The sequence below is a fragment of the Salvelinus sp. IW2-2015 genome, unplaced genomic scaffold (assembly GCF_002910315.2).
Source record: "Salvelinus sp. IW2-2015 unplaced genomic scaffold, ASM291031v2 Un_scaffold1334, whole genome shotgun sequence".
Taxonomy (NCBI): Eukaryota; Metazoa; Chordata; class Actinopteri; order Salmoniformes; family Salmonidae; genus Salvelinus; species Salvelinus sp. IW2-2015.
In genome coordinates this window covers 67,232-81,698 of record NW_019942847.1, presented here as the reverse complement: position 1 = coordinate 81,698, position 14,467 = coordinate 67,232, and the positions used below count along the sequence as shown (strand labels likewise).

At 48.3% G+C, this 14,467-nt stretch overlaps 1 protein-coding gene across 1 annotated transcript in view; it reads left to right on the top strand.

Annotated features, from left to right (window-relative positions):
- The window catches only part of LOC112070463 (tumor protein p53-inducible protein 11), a 119,574-nt gene that overhangs the window by 89,749 nt on the left and 15,358 nt on the right, over positions 1 to 14,467 (top strand). The window contains exons 3-5 of the mRNA XM_024137894.2: positions 797 to 936; positions 13,654 to 13,712; positions 13,813 to 13,861. Coding sequence (XP_023993662.1) covers positions 808 to 936; positions 13,654 to 13,712; positions 13,813 to 13,861 — 237 coding nt within the window. The 5' untranslated portion in view covers positions 797 to 807. The remainder of the gene's footprint in view (positions 1 to 796; positions 937 to 13,653; positions 13,713 to 13,812; positions 13,862 to 14,467) is intronic.

Below are 14,467 nucleotides of genomic sequence, written 5' to 3'. Positions count from 1 at the left end.
CCAATGGGCGTAGCGGTTACTGCGGTCTGGGCCGTAACGGGGTTACTGCGGTCTGGGCCGTAACGGTTACTGCGGTCGGGCCGTAGCGGGTTACTGCGGTCTGGGCCGTAGCGCGGGTTACTGCGGCTGGCCGTAGCGGGGTTACTGCGGTCTGGGCCGTACGGGGTTACTGCGTCTGGCCGTAGCGGGTTACTCGGTCTGGCCGTAGCGGGTTACTGCGGTCTGGGCCGTAGCGGGGTTACTGCGTCTGGCCGTACGGTTACTGCGGTCTGGGCCGTAAGGGGTTACTGCGTCTGGGCCGTAACGGGGTTACTGCGGTCTGGCCGTAGCGGGTTACTGCGTCTGGGCCGTAACGGGTTACTGCGTCTGGCCGTAACGGGGGTTACTGGCGCGGGTACTGCGTCTGGCCGTAACGGGGTTACTGCGGTCTGGCCGTAACGGGGTATGGTCTGCGACGGATGACTGGTCTGGGCAGTAACGGGGATTACTGCGGTCTGGCCAGTAACGGGGATTACTGCGGTCTGGGCCAGTAACGGGATTACTGCGGTCTGGCCAGTAACGGGATTACTGCGGTCTGGCCAGTAACGGGATTACTGCGGTCTGGCCAGTAACGGGGTTACTGCGGTCTGGCCATAACGGGGGTACATCTCCATCTTCTCACCCTCTCCACCTTGATTTTTCACAGGATTGTTCTGCATCGAAGGACCATGCAACCTAAGAGCTTTTGTATTCACTCCGTAGTTGCTAAACGTGTCTCTCCTTGTCTCTCTCTCTCTCTCGGTCTCTCTCGCTCCAGGTTATTGTGCCATGGCCTCTAAGCCACATCCTCCTCTAATGAAGAAACACAGTCAGTCAGATCTGGTGAGCCGGCTGAAGACCAGGAAGATACTGGGGGTCGGAGGAGAGGACGACGACGGAGAGGTGCATAGGTCGAAGGTCGGTATCATTTTTATATCCTAAATACACAGAAAAGGTGTGCGTTTGCTCATTGGCCATCATGGTGAATCAATCATGGGCTTGGTGCCCATTGGCTGGAGAAAGATTCTACATTGTTGAATCCATTAGAAGTAGTGTGTARGTGGATAGAATGGAGATATCGACGGGCTTTTAAAACTGAGTTCATAGATTATTACCCATCATGCAACATGACCGCTCAATCACACTGGCACGCTATTGTGAAGGTAATCGTTCCTAATAAACCATTATGTTCATTTAAGATAATCTATAGTGCTTCCACGTCTTGAGTAATATCGGTTTCTTGATTACTTGCTTATTGCAGCACAATGCACTGAATGATAACATGTCATCACTCTCTGTGCTTCGTATTGCCTTGGCAGTCTCTGTGCTTCGTATTGCCTTGGCAGTCTCTGTGCTTCGTATTGCCTTGGCAGTCTCTGTGCTTCGTATTGCCTTGGCAGTCAATACATTGGCCCACCTCACACTTTGTTCTGTTGTGTTTACTGTAATCCCCTATTACAATCCAGTGAATGTTGATCACTAGTAGACCTTCCGCCTGCCTGCCTGCTGAGATGCTCAGTCCTCTGATATCCTGTCTCGCCCCTGACTCTTCCCTTCCCTCACGTGCCCTCTCTCGCTCCTCTTCCGTTCCCTCACGTTCCCTCTCTCGCTCCTCTTCCGTTCCCTCACGTGCCCTCTCTCGCTCCTCTTCCGTTCCCTCACGTTCCCTCTCTCGCTCCTCTTCCGTTCCCTCACGTTCCCTCTCTCGCCCCTCTTCCCTTCCCTCACGTTCCCTCTGCCCTCTCCTCACGCTTCCCTTCCTTCACGTTCCCTCTTTCGCCCCTCTTCCCTTCCCTCACGTTCCCTCTCTCTCGCCCCTGACTCTTCCCTTCCTCTCTCCCTCCCTGCCCCCCCTGCCTCTCTCACTCACTCACTCAGTCACACAGATGCTTAGTGAGAGAGACAGATATTAGAGGTACACAGGTACACAGTCACTCAGTTCTACTGGAGACACACGATGCCAAGAGTGTGTAAAGCTGTCATCAAGGCAAAGGGTGGCTACTTTGAAGGATTTCAAATATAGAATATATTTTGATTTGTGTATAACACTTTTTTGGGTTTCTACATGATTCCATATGTGTTATTTCATAGTGTTGATGTCTTCACTGATGTCTTCACTTCAATGATCGGCTATGAAAAGCCAACTGAAAATTATTCATGATTATTATTTGACCATGCTTGTCACTTATGAACATTTTGAACATCTTGGCATAGTTCTGTTATAATCTCCACCCGGCACAGCCAGAAGAGGACTGGCCACCCCTCATAGCCTGGTTCCTCTCTAGGTTTCTTCCTAGGTTTTGGCCTTTCTAGGGAGTTTTTCCTAGCCACCGTGCTACTACACCTGCATTGCTTGCTGTTTGGGGTTTTAGGCTGGGTTTCTGTACAGCACTTCGAGATATTAGCTGATGTACGAAGGGCTATATAAAATAAACTTGATTTGATTTGATTCACTATTAATCTACAATGTAGAAAATAGTCAAGAAAAACCCTTGAAGGAGTAGGTGTGTCAACTTTTGACTGGTACTGTATATTAGGACGAGGTCGATTTAACAGCATTCTTACTTAGGTATTTATCTTGTTCAGGTGAGAGAGGGCGGGGTACAGTGCAATGGTGATAGCGGTWTGTGAATTGGAGTGGGTCTAGGGTGTCAGGTAAGGTGGAGGTGATATGATCCTTGACTAGTCTCTCAAAGCACTTCATGATGACAGAAGTGAGTGCTAAGGTGGCGATAGTCATTTAGTTCAGTTATCTTCACTGTCTAAGTTACATGAACAGTAGAGGACATCTTGATACAAGTGGGGACAACAGACTGGGATATGGAGAGTTAACTCTGTTAACACTCCAGCCAGCTGGTCTTCACATGCTCTGAGGACCCGGCTTGGGATGCCGTCTGGTCCGGCGAGGGTTAACACGCTTAGAGCACACAGTCCTTGTGAGTGGCTGCGTCGGCGGCTCCATGCTGTTTTCCTCGGGAGAAGGTGTTCTGCTGTTTCCGGGAGCGAGGCGTCGATGCCCGTTGTGGCTTTTCCCTTTTTATAATCCGTGATTGTCTGGAGTCCCTGACACACAGTCCTCGTGTCTGAGCCGTTCAATCGGATACACAACACTAATACTGTACAGACTAGCCAAAGCTACTGCTACAATAATTAGTTGACACCATTTTGTATACATCTGGCCCTTCCTTGGACACTGTGCTAACTAAACTCCAAACGAGTTTCAATGCCATACAACACTCCTTCCGTGGCCTCCAACTGCTCTTAAACGCTAGTAAAACCAAATGCATGCTTTTCAACCGTTCGCTGCCTGCACCCGCCCGCCCGACTAGCATCACCACCCTGGATGGTTCCGACCTAGAATATGTGGACAACTATAAATACCTAGGTGTCTGGCTAGACTGTAAACTCTCCTTCCAGACTCATATTAAACATTTCCAATCCAAAATCAAATCTAGAATCGTCTTTCTATTTCGCAACAAAGCCTCCTTCACTCACGGCGCCAAACTTACCCTAGTAAAACTGACTATCCTACCGATCCTCGACTTCGGCGACATCATTTACAAAATAGCTTCCAACACTCTACTCAGCAAACTGGATGTAGTCTATCACAGCGCCATCCGTTTTGTTACCAAATCACCTTATACCACCCACCACTGCGACCTGTATGCTCTAGTCGGCTGGACCTCGCTACATATTCGTCGCCAGACCCACTGGCTCCAGGTCATCTATAAGTCTATGCTAGGTAAAGCTCCGCCAACACCTCATTTGGCCGCCTTTCCTTCTAGTTCTCTGCTGCCAGTGACTGGAACGAATTGCAAAAATTGCTGAGCTGGAGACTTATATTTCCCTCACCAACTTTAAACATCAGCTATCTGAGCAGCTAACCGATCGCTGCAGCTGTACACAGCCATCTGTAATAAGCCCACCCCATATACCTACCTCATCCCCATACTGTTTTATTTTATTTACTTTTCTGTTCTTTTGCACCAGTATTCTCTACTTGCACATCATCATCTGCTCATTTTATCACTCCAGTGTTAATCTGCTAAATTGTAATTATTCGCTCCAATGGCCTATTTATTGCCTCATGCCTTTTGCACACACTATATATAGACTTTATTTTTTCTACTGTGTCATTGACTTGTTTATTGTGTTACTGGCTTGTTTATTGTTTACTCCATGTGTAACTCTGTGTTGTTGTTTGTGTCACACTGCTTTGCTTTATCTTGGCCAGGTCGCAGTTGTAAATGAGAACTTGTTCTCAACTAGCCTACCTGGTTAAATAAAGGTGAAATAAACATTTGGGGTGGTGGGGTGGTGTGGGATTATTTAAGATACTCTTTGAAGAGGTGTAGGGTTTCAGATGTTTTCAGAAGACGGGCAGGGACTCTGCCTGTCTAGTACCAGGGGGGAGACGGGGCAGGGACTCTGCTGTCCTAGCTTCAGGGGGGAAGACGGGGCAGGGACTCTGCTGTCTAGCTTCAGGGGGGAAGACGGGGCAGGGACTCTGCTGTCCTAGCTTCAGGGGGAAGACGGGGCAGGGACTCTGCTGTCCTAGCTTCAGGGGGAAGACGGGGCAGGGACTCTGCTGTCCTAGCTTCAGGGGAAGACGGGGCAGGGACTCTGCTGTCTAGCTTCAGGGGGAAGACGGGCAGGGCTCTGCTGTCCTAGTTACAGGGGAAGACGGGGCAGGGACTCTGCGTCCTAGCTTCAGGGGGAGAGGGCAGGGACTCTGCTGTCCTAGCTTCAGGGGGAAGACGGGGCAGGGACTCTGCTGTCCTAGCTTCAGGGGAAGACGGGCAGGGACTCTGCTGTCCTAGCTTCAGGGGGAAGACGGGGCAGGGACTCTGCTGTCCTAGCTTCAGGGGGAAGACGGGGCAGGGACTCTGCTGTCCTAGCTTCAGGGGGAAGACGGGGCAGGGACTCTGCTGTCCTAGTTCAGGGGGAGCGGGGCAGGGACTCTGCTGTCCTAGTATCAGGGGGGAAGAGGGGCAGGGACTCTGCTGTCCTAGTATCAGGGGAGACGGGGAGGACTCTGCTGTCACTTCAGGGGGAAGACGGGGCAGGGACTCTGCTGTCCTAGTACAGGGGGGAAGACGGGGCAGGGACTCTGCTGTCCTAGTACCAGGGGGGAAGACGGGGCAGGGACTCTGCTGTTCCTAGTATCAGGGGGGAAGATGGGGCAGGGACTCTGCTGTCCTAGTATCAGGGGGGAAGATGGGGCAGGGACTCTGCTGTCCTAGTATCAGGGGAAGACGGGGCAGGGACTCTGCTGTCCTAGTATCAGGGGGAAGATGGGCAGGGACTCTGCTGTCCTAGTATCAGGGGGAAGACGGGGCAGGGACTCTGCTGTCCTAGCTTCAGGGGGAGACGGGGCAGGGCTCTGCTGTCTAGCTTCGGGGAAGATGGGGCAGGGACTCTTGCTGTCCTAGCTTCAGGGGAAGACGGGGCAGGGACTCTGCTGTCCTAGCTTCAGGGGAAGACGGGCAGGGACTCTGCTGTCTAGCTTCAGGGGGAAGATGGACAGGGACTCTGCTGTCCTAGCTTCAGGGGGAAGATGGACAGGGACTCTGCTGTCTCAGTACAGGGGGGAAGACGGGGCAGGGACTCTGCTGTCCTAGCTTCAGGGGGAAGATGGGGCAGGGACTCTGCTGTCCTAGTACCAGGGGGAAGACGGGCAGGGACTCTGCTGTCCAGTATCAGGGGGAAGATGGGGCAGGGACTCTGCTGTCCTAGCTTCAGGGGGAAGACGGGGCAGGGACTCTGCTGTCCTAGCTTCAGGGGGAAGATGGGCAGGACTCTGCTGTCCTAGCTTCAGGGGGAAGACGGGGCAGGGACTCTGCTGTCCTAGCTTCAGGGGAAGCGGGCAGGGACTCTGCTGTCCTAGCTTCAGGGGAAGACGGGGCAGGGACTCTGCTGTCCTGACTTCAGGGGGAAGACGGGGCAGGGACTCTGCTGTCCTAGCTTCAGGGGAAGACGGGGCAGGGATTCTGCTGTCCTAGCTTCAGGGGGAAGACGGGGCAGGGATTCTGCTGTCCTAGCTTCAGGGGAAGACGGGGCAGGGACTCTGCTGTCCTAGCTTCAGGGGGAAGACGGGGAGGGACCTTGCTGTCCTAGCTTCAGGAAGAAGCTTGTTCCACCATTGTGTTGCCAGACAGCGACTGCTTTGGCTGGTCTGAGAGGGAGCTGCCCTCTTGAGCATAGCCTCAAGGTAAGGTGGAGGCAGTTCCTCTTGCTGCTCTGTAGGTAAGCACCATGGTCTTGTAGTGAATGTGAGCTTTGACTGGAAGCCAGTGGAGTGTGAGGAGGAGTGTGAGGAGGAGAAGTGGGGTGATCAGCTATATAAACATTTGACTTATAAGAAAGAAGAATTAGTTTCTTAACGCAATTTTTCTGCTCGTCTGCCAGTGTTAATTATCCATCTCCCCCGGAGGAGAAAATAAAATGTTATTGGAATTACAAGTAATTGCTTTGTTATCTGTAGACTAGCAAACACAGGAAATGAAATGGTGGTGTTTTTGTTTCAGTTGAGTTGCCGTAAGCACCTCATCAGCCTCCGCTCAGACAACACCCCTGGGAGATCACAATCACATTACAAAAAGAGAGCGGGAGGTTGGCGTGGCGGACGGTTTCGTCTTAGGACACGTGCACACACACACGTGCACACACACACGCACACACACACACACACACACACACTTCGTCCTTGTAAACAAAGGAGGGAAGTCGTCCGGCTGTTACCCGCTGCCCTTCTGTTTCCTGCCCTTCCCGTGTTCTGAAACAAACAATTTACTTAGGCCAGTGATATTATCCCCCGGCCTTGAGCCACATCTTGTCTGCTGTAAAGCACTCTCTCTGACGCCTGTGGTGCTGTGAGGGAATACTATGCAATGGTTCTAGCATGAAGACCGATACATCCTTCTGTAAGTGTAGGCTACGGACTGGATCACAATGAGCTGAACAATGACGTCGTTACAACTGTGATTTGTACCAGGATGGTCATTGAGTTGTGTGTTTTTTGCCAAGGCTGAAAGATGCGGAGCGGGGAATGAGAATTTTAATGGTCTGAAGAGAGCTCAAGGGCTGTGGGATATCATGTTCATCATTATTTCAACTCAGTCTGCCTGGATGCTGCCTGGCTTTGTCTCTTAGTGATTTGTAGTCAAAGCATATCAGTTTAGATTACCGTATGCTCCTCTCTCCTCACATGGTGTATTTCTTCCTTTTCCTGTCCCATTTCTCTTCCCTTCCTCCCATTTCTCCCGTTTCTCCTCCCGTTTCTCCTTTTTCTCCCATTTCTCCTCCCGTTTCTCCTCCTTCTCCCGTTTCTCCTCCCGTTTCTCCTCCTCCTCCCGTTTCTCCTCCTCCCGTTTCTCCTTCTCCCGTTTCTCCTCTTCCTGTTTCTCCTCCTCCTTCTCCCATTTCTCCTACTCCTCCTCCTCCCGTTTCTCCTCCTCCTCCTGTTTCTCCTTCTCCTCCTGTTTCTCCTTCTCCTCCCGTTTCTACTTCTTCTCCCGTTTCTCCTATTTCTTCTCCTCCCGTTTCTCCCGTTTCTCCTCCTCCCGTTTCTCCTCCTCCTGTTTCTCCCGTTTTTTCTCCTCCTCCCGTTTCTCCTTCTCCTCCCGTTTCTCCTTCTCCTCCCGTTTCTCCTTCTCCTCCCGTTTCTCCTTCTCCTCCCGTTTCTCCTTCTCCTCCCGTTTCTCCTTCTCCCGTTTCTCCTTCTCCCGTTTCTTCTCCTCCTCCCGTTTCTCCTTCCTCTCCCGTTTCTTCTCCTCCCGTTTCTCCTGTTTCTCCTCCTCCCGTTTCTCCTCCTCCCGTTTCTCTTCCCTCAGCCAAGTCCTTTGCTTTTTCTCTTGTTATATATTTCTCAAGCCAGTTCTAAAGCCATACTATTAGATAACACAGGCATGTGTATGCTATGCTTAGGCTCGTGTTAAGGTGGAGATTCTGGCGTGCAGCCAGTCCTATCTCCTGTCTTAATGAGATAGTCTGGTACTTTTGTATACTTTTTAGCCAGTAGTTCTATAAGTAGCGCTCACGAGCCAAAAGTTGTCCCTGAAAAATTACGTCACATATGAGCAGATATGAGCACCACGTCATTTCTCTCGCTCTGCAGTGTGTGCATCTTGCTAGCTGTCACTCAAATGGCGAGGCGGCTGAAGCTCATTGGCTAGAACTTTAATTGCTAGGGGGCTGACCCGAATGGCACAGCTTCCAGAAAAGCAGTCGCTTTCGAACGATGGATTTCTTGTCTCATTGAGTTATGCCGTTTTTTAAAAAGGTTTTTACCAGCTCAGTCAGGTTAAAACCGGTGATTTTCCAAGTACCCCAAAACCTGCCATAGTACACCGAGAGCCAACCAGGCAGGGCGAAGGCTTCAGTTTGACTAGACGGTGAAAACAGTGGTCGTGGCTGGAGCGTAGAGATTAGGGCTGTCTGTACAGTCTGCCTCCTTTTTATCTTTTCGCTGCAATTTAGACTCCTTATTTTTCCATTTCCTCCCTCTGTTATTTTGTGATTTGGGCATCATCAACATCCCCAAATAGATGGCCATGAAGCCACTTCAGTCCTTCTCATCTGCCTTACATTGTATATTTGTGCCTTGGGGTCTATTGTCATTGAGAATTCCAGGAGATTCTGGAGAGGTTATCAGTTCTCGAGAGACATTACTGTAATGTAAAGTCACGTCTCGAACAACGCTACCTCTCGAGGTAGTGCACGACACGCGCCTGACTGTTGCCCCCCCCCCCCCTCTAAGAAGGGCAGTGGAAACACAATTGTCTCTTTTGAGCTCAACATTCATACCGTAAAAATACTAATAGTAGAGCAATGTTTTTGAAACGGCTGAAATTTTATAGACATTCATTATATTTCAGACATGTTTTATTGAGTTTCCACCTGAAATTGCGAGAAGGGTGTGATTGCGGACCACAATTTGGGGCGTTCTTTTAATCCCAGACCCTGTGTTAATCCCAGACCCTGTGTTAATCCCAGACCCTGTCCCCATAGGAAGCCTATTGCTTCTTGCCAGGCAGTCATTGTAAATAAGCGTTTGGTCTTAATTGACTTGAATGGTTAAATAAAGGCTAAATAAAAAATAATTTCAACTTTTGCAGGAACCCCTTTTTTTTATACTTGGTCCATTTTTAGACTCTGGTAAACAGGTGGGAGGCGGGGGTTGACACCATAACTTTGGATGCCAACCGCCGATTAACCCCACAGAAGAAGGGGTGGGGGCTCTCTCTCTCTCGCTCTCGTGGAGTTCTCTCTCTCTCTCTCTCTCTCTCTCTCTCTCTCTCTCTCTCTCGTGGAGTCTCTCTCTCTCTCTCTCTGTCTCTCTCTCGTTGAGACTAGAGTGAGTGAGGGTCTCTATAGAGTGAGTGAGGGTCTCTATAGAGTGAGTGAGGGTCTCTATAGAGTGAGTGAGGGTCTCTATAGAGTGAGTGAGTGAGGGTCTCTATAGAGTGAGTGAGTGAGGGTCTCTATAGAGTGAGTGAGAGTATTTGAGAGACTCAGACAATCACCAGTGAACCCTGTTCTGTTCTGGGCAGTTTTCATTGTCCTGACAACCTCAAACCCTTCAAGTTCAAATGCATAACGTCATCCTCACAGCTCCTGTCCTGTTCCCCTTTGGGCATATTGATTTTTGTCTGAAATAACAGACCTAATTCATCAATGGTCCTTTCCCATTGGTAGTTACAGTCTTGTCTCATCGCTGCAACTCACGTACGCACTCGGGAGAGGCGAAGGTCGAGAGCCATGCCTCCTTAGGAAACACGACTCTGCCAAGACGCACTGCTTCTTGACACACTGCTCGCTTAACCCGGAAGCCAGCCGCACCAATGTGTCGGATGAAACACTGTACAACTGGCGACCGGTATACACTATCCATACATTAGCCTTGGATGAGGTGTGAGAGAGAGGGAGTTGACATTTTCCTAAGGTTTAGGTTATGACAGGGTGACTGGGCCATGACAGATCCACGGCTAATGTAAGGATGTGAATGTGCGTTCCAGGTGTAACTCAGGCAGTTGTCATCATGTACCTGTCCCGCAGGTGTGATGTTCGGATGTAACGATCCTGTGCAGGTGTTGTTACACGTGGTCTGCCACTGCGAGAACGATCAGCTGTCCGTCCTGTCTCCCTGTTGCGCTGTCTCAGGCGTCTCACAGTACAGACATTGTAGTTTATTGCCCTGGCCACATCTGCAGTCCTCATGCCTCCTTGCAGCATGCCTAAGACACATTCACGCAGATGAGCAGGGACCCTGGGCATCTTTTTTTTGGTGATTTTCAGAGTCAGTAGAAAGGCCTCTTTAGTGTCCTATGTTTTCATAACTGTGACCTTAATTGCCTACCGTCTGTAAGCTGTTAGTGTCTTAACGACCGTTCCACAGGTGCATGTTAATTAATTGTTTATAGTTCATTGAACAAGCATGGGAAACGGTGTTTAAACCCTTTACAATGAAGATCTGTGAAGTTATTTGGATTTTTACGAATTATCTTTGAAAGACAGGGTCCTGAAAAAGGGATTTTTTTTGTTTGTTTTTTTGCTTGGAAGATTACACCTTAGCCAAACACATTTAAACTCAGTTTTGCACAATTCCTGACATTTAATCCTAGTAAATATCCCCTGTCTTAGGTCAGTTAGGATCACCACTTTTATTTTAAGAATGTGAAATGTCAGAATAATAGTAGAGAATTATTTATTTCATCACATTCCCAGTGGGTCAGAAGTTTACATACACTCAATTAGTATTTGGTAGCATTGCCTTGAAATTGTTTAACTTGGGTCAGACGTTTCTGGTAGCTTTCCACAAGCTTACCACAATACGTGGGGTGAATTTTTGCCCATTCCTCCTGGCAGAGCTGGTGTAACTGAGTCAGGTTTGTAGGCCTCCTTGCTCGAACATGCTTTTTCAGTTCTGCCCACACATTTTTCTAGGATTGAGGTCAGGGCTTTGTGATGGCCACTCCAATTCCTTGACTTTGTTGTCCTAAAGTAATTTTGCCACAACTTTGGAAGTATGCTTGGGGTCCATTTGGAAGACCTATTTGCGACCAAGCTTTACTTCCTGACTGATGTCTTGAGATGTTGCTTCAATATATCCACTTCATTTTCCTTTCTCATAATGACATCTATTTTGTGACGTGCACCATCTGCAGCAAAGCACCCCCACAACATGATGCTGCCGCCCCGTGCTTCACGGATCGGATGGTGTTCTCGGCTTGCAAGACTCCCCATTTTTCCTCCAAACATAATGATAGTCATTATGGCCAGACAGTTCTATTTTGTTTCATCAGACCAGAGGACATTTCTCCAAAAAGTAAATTTTGTCCCCATGTGCAGTTGCAAACCGCAGTCTGGCTTTTTTATGGCGGTTTTGGAGCAGTGGCTTCTTCTTGCTGAGTGGATATAGGACTCGATATAGAGACTCGTTTTACTGTGGATATAGATACTTTTGTACCTGTTTCCTCAAGCATGTCAGCATGTTCTGTTTCCTTCACAAGGTCCTTTGCTGTTGTTCTGGGATTGATTTGAACTTTTTGCACAAAAGTACTTTCTCTAGGAGACAGAACGCGTCTCCTTCGTGAGCGGTATGACGGCTGAGTGGTCCCATGATGTTTATACTTGCGTACTATTGTTTGTACAGATGAACGTGGTACCTTAAGGTGTTTGGAAATTGCTCCCAGGATGAACCAGACTTGTGGAGGTCTACAATTTATTTTCTGAGGTCTTGGCTGATTTCTTTTGATTTTCCCATGATGTCAAGCAAAGAGGCACTGAGTTTGAAGGTAGGCCTTGAAATACATCACAGGTACCTCCAATTGACTCAAATGATGTCAATTAGCCTATCAGAAGCTTCTAAAGCCGTGACAGAATTTTCTGGAATTTTCAGGCTGTTTAAAGGCACAGTCAACTTAGTGTATGTGAACTTCTGACCCTGGAATTGCGATACAGTGAATTATAAATGAAATAATTTGTCTGTAAACAATTGTTGGAAAAATTACTTGTCATGCACAAAGATGTCCTACCGACTTGCCAAAACTATAGTTTGTTAACAAGACATTTGTGAGTGGTTGAAAAACGAGTTTTATGACTCCAACCTAAGTGTATGTAAACTTCCTAACATACAGACACACACCTGCCCAGTTCCTAAAATACAGACACACACCTGCCCAGTTCCTGCTGTACTGCCAATTAAAGCATGATATGAATTAATATCTGTAAATTATCATGGTTCTGCACTAATAGACCATCTTATAGACTAATAAAATGGCAATGAATCTGCTGTGATGTTTTGCTTTTTCCACAGTAATGACATTATAATGCTTTGTGCTGGCTTCTGTTACTTTTATTTTATATATTCCTATTTAAAAATATATATATTTAAACTGCATTGTTCAGGGACTCTTAGCGTTTCACTGTTGTATTCGGCGCATGCGACTAATAAAGTTAGATTTTATTCGTCTGTTTTTTTAAGGACCATGTGAATTTTATTAGCATTTATAGACACTATTTTTTTGCAGGGAAAAATGTCTACTGCATGTGTCTTCAGTGTAGGGTTAGTTACTGTATAAGTCATGAGGCATTGGCTCTGTAAATGTTTGGTTGAAATGTACTCGCATGTTGTACCATCTGCTTTGACATGCTGGGTTCCACAACGCTGCACAGAATTTAGTTAATTTATCATCTGATGTGTTCTCCCCATTAGGGGCGTGGCGCTATCCCCCATTAGGGGCGTGGCGCTATCTCCCCATTGGGCGAGGGGTGGCGCTATCTCCCCCATTAGGGGCGTGGCGCTATCTCCCCATTAGGGGCGTGGCGCTATCTCCCCCATTAGGGCGTGGCGCTATCTCCATTAGGGGTGGCGCTATCCTCCCCATTAGGGGCGTGGCGCTATCTCCCCCATTAGGGGCGTGGCGCTTCTCCCCCCCATTAGGGGCGTGGCGCTATCTCCCCATTAGGGGCGTGGGCTATCTCCCCCCATTAGGGGCGTGGCGCTGTCCTCCATTAGGGGCGTGGCGCTATCCCCCCATTAGGGGCGTGGCGCTTAATCCCTTCCATTAGGGGCGTGGCGGAGTCCGACTAAATGTAAAGCTCCATTCTTTGTCTGTGACATACAGAGCAGTGCACAGTATGGGGGGGGTGTACGAGTGGTGTGTATGGGTGATGAAGAGCTAATTGCTAATTAGTGCTAAATTCGATTTTTGTGTTAAATATAGTTTGTGATTAATCCAATACCTTGTTGATGGGGTATCTGCTTCCGTGTGTTTTTTAATTTTATTTTAATGTGGTGTCTGCTTCCTCTTAATCTGTCAGGGTCCTCCTCGATAGACCTATAACTAGCTCTAATTAGAAAACGTCTTAATGATCCCCTCTTTCTATTTCTGTCTCTCTCTCTGTCTCTCTCTCTGTCTCTCTCTCTATGTCTCTGTGTGTCTCTCTCTCTCTGTCTCTGTGTGTGTCTCTCTCTCTCTGTCTCTGTGTGTCTCTCTCTCTCTCTGTCTCTGTGTGTCTCTCTCTCTCTCTGTGTGTGTCTCTCTCTCTGTCTCTGTGTGTGTCTCTCTCTCTGTCTCTGTGTGTGTCTCTCTCTCTGTCTCTGTGTGTGTCTCTCTCTCTGTCTCCTCACAGCTCAGTCAGATGCTGGGGAATGACATCAAGTATCAGGTGCGAGAGCCTGTTGGTCTAAGGTGAGAGACACACCAGAGGGTGGGGATCTAATTTACTGTCAGATGATCAATCTATTTTAATTGCAGTTTTTGGGTAAATCAATCTTGTTTCTCTCTACAGGCTGTGGATCGTCATCTCTGCGTTAACCTTCACAGTTATGGCCTTGATGGTGAGTGTCTCGATGATCTGGGCTCTAGCCACGCTCAAACTTGTGCAACGATGATGTTGATGTATAGATAGTCACATTGGCCATTTAGAACCTATAGGAGCGGTTTAGAAGTATAGGTGGTGGGGGGGGGGGGTTGAGACTTTATTTTTTTATTTTTTTTTACATTAAACATCACACCGTCAAGAGAAATATACAGTACCAGTCAAAAGGACATCTACTCATTCCATGGTTTTTATTAAAAAAATTTACTATTTTCTACATTGTAGAATTAAAGGAAAGGGGGGATACCTAGTCAGCTGTACAACTGAATGCCTTCAACTGAAATGTGTCTTCCACATTTAACCCAACCCCTCTGAATCAAAGAGGGGGGGTGGGGGGGGGCTGCCTTAATCAACATCCACGTCTTCGGCGCCCGAGGATCAGTGGGTAATAGTGAAGACATCAAAACTCTGAAATTATAAATATGGAATCATGTAGTAACCAAAAAAGTGTTAAACAAATGAAAATATATCGCTACGCTATCTCTCTATGGGGACACCGCTACGCTATCTCTCTATGGGGACACCGCTACGCTATCTCTCTATGGGGACACCGCTACGCTATCTC